Source organism: Gymnodraco acuticeps, unplaced genomic scaffold, assembly GCF_902827175.1.
Source record: "Gymnodraco acuticeps unplaced genomic scaffold, fGymAcu1.1, whole genome shotgun sequence".
Taxonomy (NCBI): Eukaryota; Metazoa; Chordata; class Actinopteri; order Perciformes; family Bathydraconidae; genus Gymnodraco; species Gymnodraco acuticeps.
This window is the reverse complement of record NW_022991312.1, coordinates 47971-69777: the sequence shown is the minus strand read 5'-3', so window position 1 is coordinate 69777 and position 21807 is coordinate 47971. Positions and strand designations below refer to the sequence as shown.

At 44.6% G+C, this 21807-nt stretch overlaps 1 protein-coding gene across 1 annotated transcript in view; it reads right to left on the bottom strand.

Moving 5' to 3' along the window:
- Positions 1 to 5313: 5313 nt before the first annotated feature.
- LOC117562441 (vacuolar protein 8-like) overlaps positions 5314 to 21807 on the bottom strand; it is a 30161-nt gene continuing 13667 nt past the window's right edge. The window contains 6 exon segments of the mRNA XM_034240269.1: positions 5314 to 6796; positions 8318 to 8443; positions 8526 to 8660; positions 8780 to 8894; positions 8968 to 9099; positions 10363 to 10496. Coding sequence (XP_034096160.1) covers positions 6636 to 6796; positions 8318 to 8443; positions 8526 to 8660; positions 8780 to 8894; positions 8968 to 9099; positions 10363 to 10496 — 803 coding nt within the window. The 3' untranslated portion in view covers positions 5314 to 6635.

The window sequence follows — 21807 nt, the reverse complement described above, 5'->3', positions numbered from 1 at the left end:
ATTATGCTAAGTTACACATCAATCGTTATGTACTTTTATATTACGCTGACATCAGGATCTAGTGATATCCAAGCAACAGAGCTTCATGTAGCATGATACTTGTGTGGGTTGTACATGAAACCACTTGGTAATATATAAAATGTATATGTTGAAGCCTGTTATGATCAATTGTGAGTTAAAACTTTATCTAAAAAGTAAAGCTGATGATGGATTACTGTGGTGGAGTTAAAATAACAATAGCCTATTTCTTTTTGAAATGTGATGGAGTAAAAGGATAGTAACTGTGATTATTCATGGCAAGTAGCCCACAAGTAACTAAAACAATTGCAAGTGCAATAAGAAGCTACAGGAACGTTAATCTACGTCGGTAATATTAACTTTATTTAATACAACATTTACGGTACAAGATTTACATCATACAGCCCATGTAGTATCATATTTTACAAATGATGAATTACAGCAAACATGTGCAATATATCCATTATTACATCTCTGTGGGCTGGCAGTAAGGCGATATGGTCCGTTGTTATTGTGCATCCATGGATAAAGAGAAACTCATGTAGTACTGAACACGTAACATGAACGTGCCGGGCGGCGCGGTCCCGTGGGTTAGATGCGCGTTCATAATGCCGAGTGAAATACCTCAGAATAACGTTATTAGCACATTTTTACAACTTGAGGAACGAATGTTTTTAATAAGGGCTATACAAACGTTCATACTGGGTAGTTTATTTAGTTTAAAAAAAATTATCCAACGAGTTACAGACCACTCTTTCCCCATGTAAGTCAATGGGAAAAAGTGTTTCCGGGCCCAGCAACCAAAAGGAAGTGTAGTACCGCCGTTTGACCAGCACGAATATTCTCATCAGACTCCGGCGCACTTCCTGGGGGCTTGGTTGGGCCATGTTAACAATACCGTGTAACTGTCACGTTTGAAGGGACGAAATCGTGACAGCTTCACGTCTCCCAGCATGGTAAATCGTCACATGTTCACGTCTTGCCGTGATACCGGGTTGGATTGGTTGTTTGATTCAGACTGATTTGTTGTTATTTTGTAAATAAATACAAAGGGGTTGGCTCTCACAGACACATTTTTTAAATATTATTCAAAACATGGAAAATCTAAATGTGTTTTTTTCAACCAATATCATGATGGAATATTGCATACTTTATCTGTTATAAGGTTAGAGTGATGTATAGCTAAATACAAAAAACTAAAAGGGTTGAAGCACACAAACTCGTTTCATTGTTTTATAAGTTAGTTATAGTATCCAGGTATCACTAGCTATTCAAATATCTACACTGTGAATTTGAAAATAATGAAAATCACATTATATCATTAAATTCATAGGTACAAAGTACATTTACTCAGGTACTGTACTTAAGTACAATTTTGAGGTACTTGTACTTTACTTGAGTATTTCCATTTTATGCTACTTTGTTCTTCTCCTCCACTACAGTTCAGAGGTACATGGTGTACTTTTCCTCCTCTACAGTTCTGAGGTAAATGGTGTACTTCTACTCCACTACATGTATTTAATACCTTTAGTTACTTCACAGATGTGGATGAATGATGTGAAATATAATCAAGTGTTGAATCAGACTTTAGTTCCACCTGGAGTAAATCCTCCAGCTACCCTGAAGTATACAAAGTACTTCAGACTAGCTGCACCTTCACCAGCTTTGAGAACACTTTCATGATCAATCATTATAAAACATATCATATATATTATTCTGAAATGGACCAATCTGCACAACGACTACTTTCACTGTCGCTACTTTCACTATATTTAGATGAGAATACTTTTCTACTTTCACTTGAGGAACATTTTGAATGCAGTACTTTTACTGTAACAGAGTATTCCTACACTCTGGTACTTCTACTTTTACTCAAGTACAAGATCTGAGTACTTCCACTTTTACACAAGTACAAGACCTGAGTACTTCTACTGTTACTCAAGTTCATAATCTGAGTACTTCTACTTTTACTCAAGTACAAGATCTGAGTACTTCTACTTTTACTTAAGAACAAGATCTGAGTACTTCTACTTTTACTCAAGAAAAAGATCTGAGTACTTCTACTTTTACTCAAGTACAAGATCTGAGTACTTCTACTTTTACTCAAGAACAAGATCTGAGTACTTCTACTTTTACTCAAGATCAAGATCTGAGTACTTCTACTTTTACTCAAGTACAAGATCTGAGTACTTCTACTTTTACACAAGTACAAGATCTGAGTACTTCTACTTTTACACAAGTACAAGATCTGAGTACTTCTACTTTTACTCAAGATCAAGATCTGAGTACTTCTACTTTTACTCAAGAACAAGATCTGAGTACTTCTACTTTTACTCAAGATCAAGATCTGAGTACTTCTACTTTTACTCAAGTACAAGATCTGAGTACTTCTACTTTTACACAAGTACAAGATCTGAGTACTTCTACTTTTACACAAGTACAAGATCTGAGTACTTCTACTTTTACTCAAGATCAAGATCTGAGTACTTCTACTTTTACTCAAGATCAAGACCTGAGTACTTCTTCCACCTCTGAGTAAATGTGAATGATCAGATGTTAACATCTCCTTGTACAGTTGCAAGAAAAAGTATGTGAACCCTTTGGATTCTCCGCACATAGCGTTGTGTGTTCCTTCCAAACAACTCAGCGTTGGTTTCATCTGTCCACAGAATATGTTGCCAGTAGTGCTGTGGAACATCCAGGTGCTCTTTTGCAAACTTCAAACGTGCAGCAATGTTTTTGCATTCTGCGCTGTGCTCTTGCAGTCATCTTTACAGGACGGCCACTCCTAGGGAGAGTAGCAACAGTGCTGAACTTTCTCCATGTATAGACACTTTGTCTGGACTGATGAACATCAAGGCTTTCAGAGATACTTTTGTAACCCTTTCCAGCTTTATGCAAGTCAACAATTCTTAATGGTAGGTCTTCTGAGAGCTCTTTTGTGCGAGGCATGGTTCACATCTGGCAATGCTTCTTAAGAATAGCACATTCAAAACTGGTGTGTATTTTTTATAGGGCAGCTTTAACCAACACCTCCAATCTCGTCTCATTGATTGGACTCCAGGTTGGCTGACTCCTGACTCCAAGTAGCTCTTGAAGAAGTCTTTAGCCTCTGGGTTCACATACTTTTTCCACCCTGCACTGTGAATGTTTACATGGTGTGTTCAATAAAAACATGAAAACATATCATTGTTTGTGTGGTATTAGTTTAAGCAGACTGTGTTTGTCTATTGTTGTGACTTAGATGAAGATCAGAACACATTTTATGACCAACTTATGCAGAAATCCAGGTAATTCCAAAAGGTTCACATCCTTTTTCTTGCAACTGTACATGCGCTAAGACGGTCAAAAACCATATGCCCTTCCGGGGTCAGTCACACCCAATCCGGAGACAACACACACCTTAAATACCTGTGCCTAGGTAATAGGACAACAACACACTAATGGCACGACTTGAACCCAAACATGACTTTATTAAATGGCTCTTACAAAAGGTGATATTATTCTCTCTTCAGGTCCTCCTCAAAAGCCTCTCCCTGCAGATCCCCAGCCTCCTGAAGTCACGTGTCGACCCTCAGCCGGGACCACAGACGCCGGGCAGGCCTCTCGTCTCCTGGCTGAGAGGAGGAGAGAGGCGAGGCAACAACGAGAGAGAGAGGAGCGACAACAACGAGAGAGAGAGAGGAGCAGGAGCACCTGCAGAGAGAGGAGGCAGAGAGGCGAGGAATATGTCCACTAAAGAGACAGAAACACTGTAGAGTGGGGCAGGCATGACGTATTTTAGTAGGCTGACCCAGAAGTAAGCGTCGCAAGGGCTACCTCTACAAAAAGCAATGAGATTTTTCCATTTAATTTAGGAATATTTCTTAAAATAAGCATGTTTATGATACTGACATGTTCTGTTCAGCAGGATGATCTCCACATCTTTATGATTTTTGAAGTAAAAGGCTAACGTTAGGCTATAAGCAGGTAATGTCAGTGTATCCAACGTACCAAGATCCTAGGACACTTGCAGTCTGCAGGGTATTTTGGTTCTGACTCCATAACACTTAGTGAAGACCCCCAGGGACATGTCCAACTTGAACAAGGGTTTATTGAGAGTAAATGACAGCGTCACGGCAGATTCATTCCATCCAAATTGCATCTCAACCGGTCCGCTAACGACTTGATTCAAACAGTTGTCCATTTGTTTCAACACCATCATTAATTAGAGGATTAGGGCAACATGTGATTTCATTTTTATAAGACTTTAATCGCAGAACTAATACAAAAAGTTCACTATTGGTCAGATCGTACCAACATATTCACACGTGACCCTTATGCTCTTCCGTAGTTAACAACTCTTGTCAAAGGAACGAGTACGTTTTAACCTCAAAGAGACACAAAGTCTAAGGAGAGAAATTGCTAAACTACTAAAATAGGGACAAAACAAGACACAAAATATCAGTACGTTTTCTTCCAAGTTATTATTAATGCGAAATGTTATCTTACCAAGTCTTCGTCACACAACACCTGACAGTGTTCAAAGTAATAAAGCTCCATGGTGTGTGGACAGCCTCTCCTTTCCCTGCATGTCCCCCTAATGGAAAGTCTCAACATGGATCATACATGTTCTTATCTCTTAAGCTGCTCTGAAACTTTGAAAATAATGTTTCTGTGTGTGTCCCTGCAGAGGTCATCTGAGCAGCTGCACAGACGTTCACACACTTGATTGGAGAGCTGTGTTTTCTCCGTGAGTTCCTGCAGCTCAGCCATGTTTCTGCACACTGAAATGTAAGCGTGAGCATGCACGATTCCAGCCTCGCCTCTCACTGAGACGTCAGCTTCACTTTTTCTCTGTGTGTGTAACCAGTGGCACAAATACTGGGCAAGTTCTTTACTGCTTCCTTTCAGTGCAGAACATATACAGTAATAACCATGTAGACAGTGGAGACGATGGAGAGTGTGAAGTAATAGGAATAGCTCTTCTTACAATCATGTTAGCCATATGCTTTTTGCTTATTCCTGATGTGTCCAAGTACTTTTCCTTCCTTAGTTTTCCACTTTTAGATTAGTGCTATGAAGTTAGCACACAAGAGTTAAATTGTACCCGTGTAAATTCCTCTCCTACCTGTTGATTTTGTGACGTATAGCAATCACATATCTCAAAGCTGCTAAGGAACTTAGTTTCCAAAGACTTCAGTTTTAGTGAGTGTTGTTTTAGAGAACTCGATGCACGGAGCCTTTATTGCACTAACAGTCTTCTCTGTTTGATATCGCGCGCATTGGCTTTACAAAGCAACGTTAGGAGGCGTAGAAGTTTAAGAGAGTTTATTATAAGAAAAGCATATATAAAAAACAAATGTATCCAATCCTAAATATCCGATTGCTTGTAACTATCACGTGTTAAGAGTTGATACTATGCCGCTTCTCTTGTTTTTCACTTCATTTGTTGTTGACTGTAAGCATAAAAACTAATAAACACTTTGAAACATGGAGAAAAGCTGCTTCTTCTTCAGTGCTGCTCTCAGTGCTCGTCTCTCAGTGTGTGTGTGTGTGTGTGTGTGTGTGTGTGTGTGTGTGTGTGTCAGAGGTCGCGTTAACCCAATATTTTCCGTCAATGACGGATTTTTTCTAACAATGACGGAAAAATCTGAAAGCAGTCCGTCATTTTGACGGATTAGAACACAACTCGGAACAGCGCCAACATGTCCACCAGCGGCCCACATTATATTACATCCTTAGTGGCCAGGTCGACTGAGGGCGATCTACTGTAGTCTGTAACTATTCTTTAGTCATTCTCACCCCTGTCCAGTTGGTGGCGAGTGTGTGTATATTAAGTAGCTATTGTCTTTTGACCTCGCTGTTTAACCGGCTTTAGCAATCGCAAAATGTCACGGCAGCTTATCGTCCGAAGCTTTTTTAATAAGCCCAGTAATGTGATGGTTTGGATAAACGAGGTGAAAAGAGGGATTGATGCGGTGGAGGATGAAGGACAAGCCAGTAAGACTCAAACTGACAGCGTTCAGCCAGCGGCAGAGGGGCAAGCAAGTGGCAAGGAGTTGAAGCGGGAGTACCGGGTTCAGTGGGAGCAAGAGTTTAAGTGGCTGAGGAGGGAAGATGGCAAAATGTTCTGCGACATCTGTAGAGAAGCTAAGATGAGTAACGGATTTGTCCGAGGGTGCACGACGATGCAGAAATCAGCGTTCAGGCTACAGCAGGTCAATTGAGTTGTTCTTGTAAATGTTTTGTTCATATTCTGATTGTAATTGTCTCATTTAAAACGATGGCATTGTTCGTATTTGCCTGTTTAGGCACAATGGTGGCGGTGTTTTTAGCGGCCTCTGCCCCCTCTGCTGTCTGTCAGTGCAGGAACAAATAAAGCATTCATGTTCGTGTTGACATGAAAAGTGACCACACGGTCGGTGTCTCTGTTCATCTTTTGTTTCTCCATGCCCTTAGAAGTTCTGTATGAATCATTAAAACATGAATGAATGAGCATTTGCTGCTCAGTACCCAAACATATTAAATATGTCTCATCTCATCATTAAAACATGAAAAATAAAATGACGGGTAATAATGGCTTATGCCGGAAATGTTACGATCCTGTCCGTCAAAATGACGAACAACGAAAAAGTCTAACGCAACCACTGGTGTGGAGGCTGTAAAGGGTGAACAGGAGATGGAGCGAGAGGCTGGATTGTCTGCAGCAGCCGTCTGGTTTCCTCCGTCTGATCATGAACCGTCCGGAGCTGATCCTCCACCTCGCCGCCAGACAACAGAGAGGAGAAGTCTCCATCTGCAGGGAAACACAAGACTCAAACCTCCTGGATCTCAAGGCCTGGTAGTGATTCATTTGTTAAGATATCTACTATGATAAGATGGTGTGAATGGCTGCAGTACTTTGAGCTGCTTTTGGTGGATCTTGTCCCCACTACGGTTTAAAATGGATGAAGAAATGTTCACTAAATAATGAGGACGCTTTTAGAAAGGTTGTTTCGCACAGCAGACAATTTAAAAATGTAGGAGAAACACATTTACTTCGTCTAAAAAAGTAACAGAGAAAAGGGGAAAACCCTAGCCTACTGATTATTAAAGGTCCCATGTCGTGCTTTTCTGGTTAGTACCCGTCCTCTTGTGTTATGAAGCTTGTTCTGCATGTAACGGTCTGCAGAGTCACAAACCCCAAAGTACACCCTGTAGCGAGTAAAACTCTAACACAGAGAAGACCTGTCTGTGCTGCCCCAGAACGCCTCGCTGGACATTTCTCTTTTTCCATTTGTTTCTTCCGGGAACCAAGTGACGTAACGACCCCTCACACACACCCTCAATCTTTTCTCAGCTGCAGCTCCGCCGATTTCTCCTCCCTGAGACGGCGGGACGCGGCGAGGCTGTGAGTCGGTGTAGGGTTAGGGTAATGTTGTGAATCGAGTGGCCTGTGCTCGTCGTCCATAACATACGCCTGCCCACCATAACCCCACCACCACCACGGGCCACTCGATTCACAACATTACCCTAACCCTACCCCTCACACCAGATACTGACTGGTTTTCGGACCCCCCCAGACCCCCCCAATAAAGCAAAACTGCACGTTTCAGAGTGGCCTTTTATTGTGGCCAGCCTAAGGCACACCTGTGCAATAATCATGCTGTCTAATCAGCATCTTGATATGCCACACCTGTGAGGTGGGATGGATTATCTCGGCAAAGGAGAAGTGCTCACTATCACAGATTTTTTCAGATTTGTGAACAACATTTGAGAGAAATGGTTATTTTGTGTTTATAGAACATGTTTTAGATCTTTGAGTTCATCTCATGAGAAATGGGAGCAAAAACAAAAGTGTTGCGTTTATATTTTTGTTCAGTGTACTTTACAGAGACGCTGGATGAGAAACGATGTGAGTTTAAATCTATTCTAGTAGACCTCAACAATGGAATTATGATCAGTAGAAATGGCCATGACCTGGGAGCTTTAACGGTTTACCAAAAAGGCCAAAACAAGACCGAAGTAGGAAAAGGGAATACAATAACAAAGAGAGATGCAAAATGTCTGCCAAAGCGTAAAGCAACCAAAAAGAGACCGGATATAACATAAAGACACAAAGTCTAATAGGAGATGCAAAATGACCAAAAAGAAATGCAAAACGACTAAAAAGGGAGAAAACAATGAAAGAGAAATTGACCAGAAAAGGATGCAGAGTGTCTACAGTGCAAACCATCCAGAAGGAGCCAGGATTAGAACACAGTAAAACACATGAGTCCAAAAGAGTCCAAAAGAACTTCAACACAAAGTGACGCCCGAGGGTAGAACGAATACAAACCTGTCTTGAGGTTGGATATCGTCACTAAGCCAAGCTGCTGGAACTTTAAATCTTTATTTTGGAGAAGCACCGACAGGTACTCCAACATGGCGACGTAGTGAGGCTTCAGCAGCTGGAGCGTCTCTCCTGGATGAAGAGTATGAAGACACCGTTTCATAAACCAATCTGTTTACTTCTATCAGGTCGTCATACTTTCACAGAACATTACCTGTCATTTCCAGTCTGCCGATGACGGCCGCACTGTTGTACGATAACTGAGGGTTTTGTGATCGTCCCGATAACTTCACAAGTCTGGAAACGTGCTCTGATGTTATCATGACCGACAACTCAGACTGAAGTGGATCTGAAGAAGAAAGTGAAGGATTATGGCTGATTACAAAACAGATAAAGGATGTCTTTGGGTTTGATCCCACATAGAAAGAGCTAACCAGACCAATACTAGTTTGAGTCCAGGTCCCTCACGTTGTGTCATGAGGTTTTGCAAGCATGACGTCAGATGTATTAAAGTGTCATCAGTCAGAGACGGAGACAGAAGAGCGCCGAGGAGTCCTGACAAACAGCGAGCCTCCATCACAGCCTGGATAACAAAGACGGATTATACTCAGGCGCGTTGTGTCTTTTTACTGCAGGCGTTAAATCAGGAGTTTTACCTGCTGACCCTCGCTGCAGCTGCTCAGGTCAGTGATGATCCTGCAGCTGTGTGTGATGATGACGGAGCTGCATGTGGGATGAAGAAGCAGCTGACCCACTTCCTCCAGCAGACCCTCGCTCACCAGGACGGCCTGCAAACAAACCAGGGAGATATTATCAAACCTGGGATCAAAACAGAGCAGCAAATGGTTTTGATTGGACATCGACTGATTACTAGTTCAAGGTCATGAAAAAGGAAGGAATGTCCGGCAAAGAAATATCCTTGTTCTTTGGAATGACCTCTGCTTGAAGCTATTGCTCACATTTCTTGTTGGTAAGTCACTAAGGGACACAAGTCATTAGGAAAACCACATGTCTGGATGCAGAACAGACACTCCGACTACAGCGACTGAAACAAGGCACCAGACAACACAAATGATAGGAAACACAAATGTCTACAAAAAGATTCAGAATGGCCGAAAAAATATGCAAAAACTAGATCAAAGAACAAACGATAGAGAATATGATTCTAAGAGGACGATGTTCTACAAAGATATGCAACATTTAAAAAGTCCAAGAGAAACAAAACGACTGCAAAGAGATGCAGAACCACCGAAATGAGACAACGAGAAGTCACAAAGAGGCGACACATGTCTACTAACACAACCAAAAAAGACGAAGTCTAAAAAGAGACAGAATGACCAAAAAGAGAGAAACAACAGAAAAGACAGAATATGACAAACAAGAGACACTAAACCGCCACAAGGGGTCGCCAAACATCGACAAAGACATCGTATAAACGTGTTGAATCTGTGGCTCTTGTTAGGTAGGAGGCGTTCACGTCTGAAGCCCATCGTGTGGTTATTAACCCATGTGTAGAGGCCAAGCCACGCTTTCAGCCTCTGAGGATCCGCTATGTTGCGCAATTGACACAAAGTTTGCTGCTGAATAAAAGTCCGAAACAAAGTTTCCAGTTCGATACAGTCGTTGCATTTCCTTTCACTGCTTTCCATTTCACTTGCTTCGTTCTCTCATTCACCGTACACGATATTACGGTTCACACAATACCTTTTCCATGTTTGTAATCCCGTGTTTGTGTGTGTTCTCCGTGTGTGTGTGTGTTCTCCGTATGTGTGTGTGTGTGTTCTCCGTGTGTGTGTGTGTGTGTGTGTGTTCTCTGTGTGTGTGTGTGTGTGTTCTCCGTGTGTGTGTGTGTGTGTGTGTGTGTGTGTGTGCTCCGTGTGTGTGTTCTCCGTGTGTGGTCAAAAACTGTATGGCCTTCCGGCGGAACCTCTACCCACAAACATAGGTTCCTGCCTTTATAGTGACCGTGTTAATTGGCTCCTACACCATGATCTAACCACTAATGTTTAACAATGAATATTATAATGATCCCGCTGTGGAGGAAACCTCACTTGGTTCGGTGTGTGTGAAGTCAGCGCAGAGAGCAGTGTGACGGCCGACTCTCTCCACTCAGCAGAGGATGTCTTCAGCAGGGACTGCAGAGGCAACACACAGTCCAGCTCCATCAGCTGCTCCTGGATCAGATCTACATCCAACAACACACAGTCCAGCTCCATCAGCTGCTCCTGGATCAGATCTACACACAACAACACACAGTCCAGCTCCATCAGCTGCTCCTGGATCAGATCTACGCACAACAACACACAGTCCAGCTCCATCAGCTGCTCCTGGATCAGATCTACGCACAACAACACACAGTCCAGCTCCATCAGCTGCTCCTGGATCAGATCTACACACAACAACACACAGTCCAGCTCCATCAGCTGCTCCTGGATCAGATCTATGCACAACAACACACAGTCTGGATCCATCAGCTGCTCCTGGATCAGATCTACACACAACAACACACAGTCCAGCTCCATCAGCTGCTCCTGGATCAGATCTACGCACAACAACACACAGTCTGGATCCATCAGCTGCTCCTGGATCAGATCTACACACAACAACACACAGTCCAGCTCCATCAGCTGCTCCTGGATCAGATCTACACACAACAACACACAGTCCAGCTCCATCAGCTGCTCCTGGATCAGATCTACGCACAACAACACACAGTCTGGATCCATCAGCTGCTCCTGGATCAGATCTACGCACAACAACACACAGTCTGGATCCATCAGCTGCTCCTGGATCAGATCTAAATACAACAACACACAGTCTGGATCTATCAGCTGCTCTTGGATCAGATCTACGCACAACAACACACAGTCTGGATCCATCAGCTGCTCCTGGATCAGATCTACACACAACAACACACAGTCCAGCTCCATCAGCTGCTCCTGGATCAGATCTACACACAACAACACACAGTCCAGCTCCATCAGCTGCTCCTGGATCAGATCTACGCACAACAACACACAGTCTGGATCCATCAGCTGCTCCTGGATCAGATCTACACACAACAACACACAGTCTGGATCCATCACATAGCCATCAAGCGAGCCTCCAAATGGGCGCCACATCACGGCTACGGCGTGCGGTGAAGACTCACAATTGGCTCAGATGTCTGGAGGGCTGCCTCGTTATCAGAGAGGAGTTGAGGGCTCTAACATTAACGGCCATCTGAAGTTTGGTGGTGTTTGGACCATTTACCATTGAGTTACGTCGACATCGTGCTTCATGGCGAGTTCGTCTTTCCGTGGCAATATGATGAGATGATCAGATTTGACGTAGAGCTGTTCAGGGCCGGAGCGTTAACTATCATGTGACGTTTGGACTATGTACTTTTGACTTGTGACAACATCGGGTTTTCCATCCATCCATCTTCTCCCGCTTATCCGTGATCGGGTCGCGGGGGTAGCAGTTCCAGCAGAGAGCCCCAAACTTTCTTTTCCCTGGCGACATCAACCAGCTCTGACTGGGGGATCCCAAGGCGCTCCCAGGCCAGCGAAGAGATATAATCCCTCCACCTGGTCCTAGGTCTACCCCTTGGTCTCTTCCCAGCTGGACGTGCCTGGAACACCTCCCTAGGGAGGCGCCCAGGTGGCATCCTAACTAGGTGCCCGAACCACCTCAACTGGCTCCTTTCGACGTGAAGGAGGAGCGGCTCAACTCCGAGTCCCTCCCTGATGACCGAACTTCTCACCTTATCCCTAAGGGAGACACCAGCCACCCTGCGGAGAAAACCCATCTCGGCCGCTTGTATCCGCGATCTCGTTCTTTCGGTCATGACCCATCCTTCATGACCATAGGTGAGGGTAGGAACGAAAATGGCCCGGAAGACCGAGAGCTTTGCCTTCTGGCTCAGCTCCCTTTTCGTCACAACGGTGCGGTAAAGCGACTGCAGTACCGCTCCCGCTGCTCCGATTCTCCGGCCCATCTCACGCTCCATTGTTCCCTCACTCGAGAACAAGACCCCGAGATACTTGAACTCCTTCACTTGGGGTAAGGACTCATTCCCTACCTGGAGTGGACAGTCCATCGGTTTCCTGCTGAGAACCATGGCCTCAGATTTGGAGGTGCTGATCCTCATCCCAGCCGCTTCACACTCGGTTGCGAACCGATCCAGTGAGTGCTGAAGGTCGCAGACCGATGAAGCCATTAGAACCACATCATCTGCAAAAAGCAGTGGTGCAATCCTTAGTCCACCGAACTGCAGACCCCCTCCCCCATGACTACGCCTCGAAATCCGATCCATGTATATTACAAACAGGATTGGTGACAAAGCGCAGCCCTGGCGGAGGCCAACCCTCACCGGAAATGGGTCCGACTTACTGCCGAGGACCCGGACACAGCTCTCGCTTTGGGAGTACAGAGATTGGATGGCCCTGAGTAGAGACCCCCTCACCCCATACTCCCGCAGCACCTCCCACAGTAACTCCCTGGGAACTCGGTCATACGCCTTCTCCAAGTCTACAAAACACATGTAGACCGGATAAGCGTACTCCCAGGCCCCCTCCAGGATCCTTGCGAGAGTAAAAAGCTGATCCGTCGTTCCACGACCAGGACGGAATCCGCATTGTTCCTCCTCAATCTGAGGTTCGACAATCGGCCTGACCCTCCTTTCGAGTACCTTAGAGTAAACTTTCCCGGGGAGGCTGAGTAGTGTGATGCCTCTGTAATTGGCACACACCCTCTGATCCCCCTTTTTAAATAGGGGAACCACCACCCCGGTCTGCCACTCCTTCGGTACTGTTTCCGACTTCCACGCAACGTTGATGAGACGTGTCAACCATGACAGTCCCTCAACACCCAGAGCCTTCAGCATTTCCGGGCGGATCTCATCCACCCCCGGGGCTTTGCCACTGTGGAGTTGTTTGACGACCTCAGTGACCTCCCCCCGGGAGCTTGGTGTTGATCCCCCGTCATACTCCAGCTCTGCCTCTAACATAGAGGGCGGAGTTGTCGGGTTCAGGAGTTCCTCAAAGTGTTCCTTCCAACGCCCTAACACTCCATCAGTTGAGGTCAACAACGTCCCATCCTTACTGTACACAGCTTGGATGGTCCCCTGCTTCCCCCTCCTGAGGTGTCGGACAGTTTTCCAGAACAACTTTGGTGCCGCCCGAAAGTCCTTCTCCATGTCTTCTCCGAACTTCTCCCACACCCGCTGCTTTGCCTCGGCCACGGATGAGGCTGCTGCCCTTCGGGCCTGTCGGTACCTTGCAACTGCCTCGGGAGTCCCCCGGGATAACAAATCCCTGAAGGCCTCCTTCTTCAGTCGGACGGCTTCCCTGACCACCGGTGTCCACCAGGAGGTTCGAGGGTTACCGCCCCTTGAGGCACCTAGGACCTTGAGACCACAGCTCCCCGCCGCGGCTTCGGCAATAGAGGCTTTGAACACCGACCACTCTGGTTCAATGTCCCCAACCTCCACAGGAATGCCCGAAAAGCTCCGCCGGAGGTGTGAGTTGAAGGCCTCCTGAACTTGGGCCTCCTCCAGACGTTCCCAGTTCACCCGAACTACACGTTTAGGCTTACCAGGTCTATCCAGAGGCTTCCCTCGCCACTCGACCCAACTCACCACCAGATGGTGATCAGTTGACAACTCCGCCCCTCTCTTTACCCGAGTGTCCAAAACATACGGCCTCAGGTCCGATGATACGATAACGAAATCGATCATGGACCTTCTGCCTAGGGTGCTCTGGTACCACGTACACTTATGAGCATCCTTATGTTCGAACATGGTGTTTGTTATGGCCAATCCATGACTAGCACAGAAGTCCAGTAACAAACCACCACTCCGGTTCAGATCAGGGGGGCCGTTCCTCCCAATCACGCCCCTCCAAGTGTCTCCATCATTGCCCACATGTGCGTTGAAGTCTCCCAGCAAGATTAAAGAGTCCCCTTCAGGAGCCCCATACAGGACTCTTTCCAGGGTCTCCAAGAAGGCCGTATACTCTGAACTGCTGTTGGGTGCATAAGCACACACAACAGTCAGAGTTTTCCCCCCCATAACCCGCAGGCGTAGGGGGGCGACCCTCTCGTCCACTGGGGTAAACTCCAACAACGAAGCACCTAACCGGGGACTTGTGAGTATCCCCACACCCGCCCGGCGCCTCACACCTTGAGCAACTCCGGAGAAGAATAGAGTCCAACCCCTATCCAGAAGTAAGGTTCCAGAGCCGACGCTGTGCGTAGAGGTGAGCCCAACCAGATCCAACTGGTAACGCTCCACCTCCCGCACAAGCTCTGGCTCCTTCCCCCCCAGAGAGGTGACGTTCCACATCCCCAAAGCCAGCTTCTGTCGCCCGGGTCTGGTCCGTCGAGACCCTCCGCTTTCACTGCCACCCTTCTGGCAGCGCACCCGACCCCATTGATGTTTCCCGTAGGTGGTGGGCCCGCGGACGGAGAAGCGGAGGTGTTGCCCACGTTGCCTTTTCGGGCTGGGCCCGGCCGGGCTCCGTGGCAAGCCCGGCCACCAGACGCTCGCCGACGAGTCCTCCTTCTGGGCCTGGCTCCAGAAGGGGACCCCGGGCTTCCTCCGGGCCGGGTATCCTCACTTCTTGTATCGTCTTTCATGAGGTCTTTTGAACCAATCTTAGTCTGGCCCCTTGCCTGAGACCAATTTGCCATGGGAGACCCTACCAGGAACACAAGGTTCCAGACAACACAGCCCCCAGGTTCATCAGGGCACACAAACCTCTCTACCACGGTAAGGTGCTGGTTCTTCAGACATCGGGTTTTATTGTTGTTTATTGTTTTGTTTAGTTTGTACTGTTTCTGTTTTTATAATGATTATTGCGAGTTTGTGTTTCCATGGCAACACCATAAGTCTAAACCAAACTATTTCAGTGACATCACTTATGACACACTGAAGCGATGACATCATTGGCTTTGATGAATGTTCCGTCACAGAAGATCAAAGAGATCTGTGATGTCATGATGATGTCACAGAAGATCAAAGAGATCTGTGATGTCATGATGATGTCACAGAAGATCAAAGAGATCTGTGATGTCATGATGATGTCACAGGAGTCTGAAGGAAGACTGCAAGGGCTGTGATGTGCATTCACTCCACACTCTTCCCTCCAGAGCTGTAAGTGGTGACACGCATTCAGACCACCTTCGCAGACTTCTACACAGAACACTTCTTCCAAAGAGAAATATATTATTCTACCTACGCACAACACAAGTCTACAGACGGTGCCATGGATAGAAGAAGCCACCAGAACAACAGGGGAAACCCCAGGCCATTCGACCATGGAGCTGAAGCGGATCGAGCTTACAGGCAGGTCCACTGCAGAAACGGCCAGATAAACGGCCTGGAGGAGTATCGTGGGGCATTTCAGGAGGAGAGGACGACATTTTGCCACAGTATGCGCAAACAAAAAGACAAGGTCAAACGTCTCGAGGAGCTCCTGAGCTACAGGGACTCAGGGCTCCACAAAGAGAACAAAAGGCTGGTTGACACCATCATGGAGCATGAGGCAGAAATCTCACGTCTGAATGGGAATATTGAAAATGCAGAATGCCAACACAAGAGGCAGCTGGACCAAATTGTGGCAAGGCATGAGGCAGAGAAAGGAAATGTCTCAGACGAGAAGGACCAGGCGACATCTGACAGCGAGAACAATGATGTTCCCCTGCAGTGTGACCCAGAGATCATCAAACTGAGGATGAGGAAAGGGGAGACCATGAAAGAGCTGATAAGAAAAGGGGAAGAACTCCTTGAGTGTGTGACCATCTTGGAGGATAGAAACAGCGGTCTGGAGGAGAAGATGGAAGCTGCAGAGCTTCAACACAAAGAGCAGCTGGAAGACACAGTGGCATGGTATGAGACACAGAAACAGAAGCTCTCAGACCAACACAACGAGGCCAACCTGGTGACTTTAAACCTGATGCAGAGAAGAGAGGAACAACTCCTTCAATGCGAGGAAAATGTCACCAAGAGCCTGGCCGAAAAGACTCTCACCTGGGAGAGTGAGAAGCAAGAGATGGTGATGAAGTTGAAAGAGGTGGAGAAGAAGAACAATTACCAGGCCAGTAGAAACAAGACCTTGGAGACGGAATTCCTACAGATGGAGGCCCAGTTGAAAAGGCAAGAGGAAGAGTTCTCTAAAGACCTGGCCGATAAGAGTCACACCTGGGAGACTGAGAAGCAACAGATGGAGACAACACTAAATGAGGTGACTCAGGAAAAGAACGACATGGCCAAGGTAACCCTGACCTTGGAGACTGAGTTCAAACAGGTGGAGGCTAAATTAAAGCAGGTGGAAAAGGAGAAAGATCGCCAGGCCGAGAATAACCTGGGCTGGGAGACGGACGTCAAACAGCTGAAAGAACAGATGAGAGAGCAGGAGGAGAAGTTCTCCAAAGACCTGGCTGAAAAACAGCTGAACTGGGAGCAGTTTGTCCAACGCAAGGAGACGGATGTCAAGCAGTTGGAAAACCAATTGGAAGAGCAGAAGAAGAAGCTCTCCAAAGACCTGGCCCAGAACCAGGAGAGCTGGGAGACCAAGGTTCATTTGGTGGAGACCAAATTAAAGGAGGTAACTCAGAAGAAGGACAACCTGGCCCAGAAACACCAGAGCATGGAGACCAAGCTTCATCTGACGGAGACACAACTGAAACAGGTGGAGGAGCAGAGGGACGACCTGGCTCTGAGAAGACTGAGCTGGGCAACGACTGAGAAAAAGATGGAGGAGGAAAAGAAACTTCTGGAAGACCTCTGTCTTCACATGAAGAATAAGAGCAGAGGTTTCTTCTCTCACAGAAGGGGGGAAACTGAGGATAGAGACGTTGCCTTGCAGAAAATGATAAGGAAGATGCAAGAGAAGGAGATGAGGAAGAAAACAAAATGTCTGCTTTGCGAAACAAATGTCCTATTTGTTCCGTATGTAGCAGTCCAATAAGGCGGACCATCTTGCGCTTGCAAACACCTCCTCAGAGAAGATGGAGAAGATGGAGGAAGCTTCTGGTGATTCAGCTCCAGCTGGACAACAGTAACTCCCTGCCTCCATTTCCCTCACCCCCTCCCTCCTTCACTTTTTGCTCAGATAGGGTTTTCTCCTGGAGCTCAGGTTTTCCAGAAATCCATATGAATAAGGATTAAAAAAAACACATCAACAATAAGTCCCTCCTCCATTTCCCTCACCTCCTTCCTCCTTCCTCCTACCTCACCCCCTCCCTCCTTCACTTTTTGCTCAGATAGGGTTTTCTCCTGGAGCTCAGGTTTTCCAGAAATCCATATTAATAAGGATTAAAAAAAACACATCAACAATAAGTCCCTCCTCCATTTCCCTCACCTCCTTCCTCCTACCTCACCCCCTCCCTCCTTCACTTTTTGCTCAGATAGGGTTTTCTCCTGGAGCTCAGGTTTTCCAGAAATCCATATTAATAAGGATTAAAAAAAACACATCAACAATAAGTCCCTCCTCCATTTCCCTCACCTCACTCCACCCTCCAAAGCGTCTTTGAATTCAAGAAAAGCGCTATATAAATGTAATGTATTGTTGGATCTTCCCCCGCATACAGTGTTCCTGAAGTGCAAGTCGAAACAACATTTCAGAAAACACTACAGCATTTCACATTTTACAGAACGGGTATTCCTTTAAGGAGAACACTTGTTGTTTGTGATTGGACAGAGCCAGCCAGAGAAGCACTGCTGTGATTGGCTGTTTTTGCTGCCAGTTAAGAAATGACGCTTCGTGATTGGTCAGCACCCGGCCGACAGCACCACGTACTTCCTGTTTGGTACTGGTCAGCTGTTTCTTCACGAATTGTAAACTGAGTTGGAAAGAATGGAAGAAGAGATGAACGAAGGATATACATACGATGTTATCCTCGACATGCTGTCAACCCATCACGACATCTACATGTCCCTTAGAACCAGGGGTGTAGTGCTTGTGACTACCCCATTTGCATCTTTGCCCGATTTGCATTGCGCAAGCGCGAGATGGTCCGCCATATTGGACAGCTACATACGGCAACCCAAATAGGACACTTGACAGTGGCGTTTGGCAAAGCAGAAAAAGATTACTAAAAAAACCTGACAACATTAATCTCAATGATATATATATATAATTCCAAAGCTGGTAAAGACTTTTAAAATTTAGCAATAATTGTAATATAGGAAAACTACTGATCTAACAGAGATGTGTTCTTGAATCAACTTTTTTTTTTTTTTAAATGGAAAATCTTTTATGTAATTGTATTTAATTTGAAATAAAATGTTAACATTCATAGTTAATGTAATTACATATAAATTATTAATGCCAAACATTTTTGCATACATTCACAGTAAATATTTCTTCAGTATGATAACTGTCTAACAGAAGATAAATCAATTTCTCACTTATTCTAAGAATGTAATCAACCCAATAAAAGTATTTGTTAAATAATAGTGAAGTCACGTTGTAATAACAATAACTCTCTCTCTCGTTCAGATTAATGTTGTCGGGTTTTTGTTTTTTTAAATGTCTGCTTCGCGAAACAAATGTCTTATTTGGGTTGCCGTATGTAGCTGTCCAATATGGTGAACCATCTTGCGCTTGCGCAATGCAAATCGGGCAGAGATGCAAATCAGGTAGTCACAGCTGCCGGAGCACCGCTTTACCGGTTGTTAACATCTGGTTAGCTAGCTATGCTAACGTACATAAGCAGTTGTTTCTACAACAAGGTGGAGGAGAGTCCTCTCCTGTCAGACTGAGAGGATCTTATAACTACAGCTCAGTGAGCTAAAGGACTCTCTGAGTGTTTAGATAGATAACTTAGTCTAAGCTATCTCAGTGGGTCTCAAACGGTTTGGTCACCATTTATGTAAACAAGTATTTCCAAAGCACACCTTTTTATTATCATTATAAAAAATAAGAGAATAAATAGGTATGAAATAATTCCAACTCATTCTATAGGACAGTAAAACTAAAATACAGTTTAAAAGGGGAGTGATTAGTAAGATATGCTTAAAGAAAAAGTACTTCTGGTTACAGTACTGTTTCACATGGGTGTTGTTGAGAGATGTATCCATAGATTTAGTCCCTAACTTTGCTCTCAAAGTGCACCAGATTGAATTTAACTTCAACTTTTAAAAAATCATCTTCCCGGGGGAGCATGCCCCCGGACCCCCCTAGAGGATGTGAGGTCCACCACCCACTAACAAAAGGGTCACATGGACAGGATTCTAAATACATTTGCACACTTTTGATATAGTAACCTATGTCCATATGTTGCTGTTTTGTTGGTCTAGGTGCGCTCCTGCAATTATAAAAATAGCACGACACCCCTGCTTAGAACCCTGAAAGCGCGGTTTAAAGAGTTAGGACTGAGGACACCTCACTGACTTTATTTATTTGATCCTTTTATGTTTAAAGTGTGCTATATAAATCAAATGTATTATTATTATTATTATTACTGAGCTGTAGTTATAAGATCCTCTCAGTCTGACAGGAGAGGACTCTCCTCCACCTTGTTGTAGAAACAACTCCTTATGTACGTTGGCATAGCTAGCTAACCAGATGCTAACAACCGGAGCGGCGATCCGGCAGCACTACACCCCTGGTTCTAAGGGACATGTAGATGTCGTGATGGGTTGACAGCATGTCGAGGATAACATCGTATGTATATCCTTCGTTCATCTCTTCTTCCATTCTTTCCAACTCAGTTTACAATTTGTGAAGAAACAGCTGAACAGTACCAAACAGGAAGTACGTGGTGCTGTCGGCCGGGTGCTGACCAATCACGAAGCATCATTTCTTGACTGGCAGCAAAAACAACCAATCACAGCAGTTCTTCTCTGGCTGGCTCTGTCCAATCACAAACAAGAAGTGTTCTCCTTAAAGGAATACCCTTTCCGTAAAATGTGAAATGTTGAAGTGTTTTGTGAAATGTTGTTTTGACTTGCACTTCAGGGCCACCGTACCCCGCTTCCACTTTTGGGTTTTCTCCTGGAGCTCAGGTTCGCCCGCAACTAATTTTCCTGATACAATTAGGATTAGAAAGATTTGATTTAAAAATAAAATAAAAATTCAAATCTATTTGTGTATGCGTGTGCCTCACTGTGTAAACATATACAGTATACATGATTTACTGTATCACATTTTGGTTACTAAAGTACTTATTCATTGTATGTTTAATCAACACTTTCATAAATAAAACAACCCATGGTATGAAATATAAAATTGTGTTTTTATATTTGTCTCACTGTACACATTCAATTCCATTATATATGTTTACATTTTTTAAATGTGTTCATACAAGCTGGTCAAATATTCTGGGACTGTAATACTCAGAATGTGTAGGTGAAGAGCGGAACATGTAATTGTATTGACTGAAACATGGTGCCACTCACCTCAATAGAGTCAAATAAAAACTGAAAATGTATATATGCCTTATATGATGTGCTTTTAATTCAACAACACAAACATTTAAAACCTCACTTAAATAGAAATGCGTAATTATTATCTGCAAAACTTTGGTAAAAAATCATCGCTGTCAGGGTTTCACTAACAAATAGTTTATTTATCTTGAGAAGTAGGAAGATTTCTAAACCCATTAACGGACACAAGTGAATGAAAACTCACATTTAAAATCACCTAATTATGGTATGATAGGGTTACGGTTAGGGTTAGTACAAAGTGTACAGTATATCTAAAAGAAGTCACTAAAGCTGTAAGAAAAACGTAACTGAGTAAAAAGTAAAATATTGACCTGTGAGATGAAGTGATTTAGAAAAGTATAAAGATGAATAAGATGGAAAAACTTAAGTACTTTTATTTTCTACTTAAGTTGATCACTTAGGGAACACTGGAAAATATGATATTATAATATTATGATTAATAGCCAAGGCTCTAGATTACAAAGTGTTTATAATACAGTACATTATTGTATGCTGTCACGGCTGTGGGATTACATACGGTGGGTTTAAAGGGGACGTTAAGTCTCTGAGTGCCTCTATTATGGCTACACAGTTTATCAAAGACAATTATGACTGTTTTCTGATCTCCATAAACTCTTTGGGGGGACATGCCATTCATGTTACAGAGCTTGGACTTCATCATGATTGACACCAAACGTAAAGACTGTCGACACCATTGGTGTCACAGCAATATCGTGTTTCGGCCCCTCAGATTTGGAGATGAGCTGTTCGGGGCCGAAGCATGAACCATCATGTGACGTTTGGGCCGTTTGGAGCCTGTCAGCTGGCGTTAGGAGATAATCACCTTCCATGGAAAGGGATCACATAGCCATGAGGCGAGAGTCAAAATGGGCGCCACTAACTTTTCATCTGCCAGGTCTTGAGATGCTACTGTCAAGATTTGAAGACGATTGGATAAAATCCCTAGGAGGAGTTTGTTGTTAAAGTACGGTGCACTTTTCTGTCCCCAGAGTCAGAACCAAACATGGAGGAGTTCAGTTATTATGCTCCAAATATCTGGAACAAACTCCCAGAAACCTGCAGG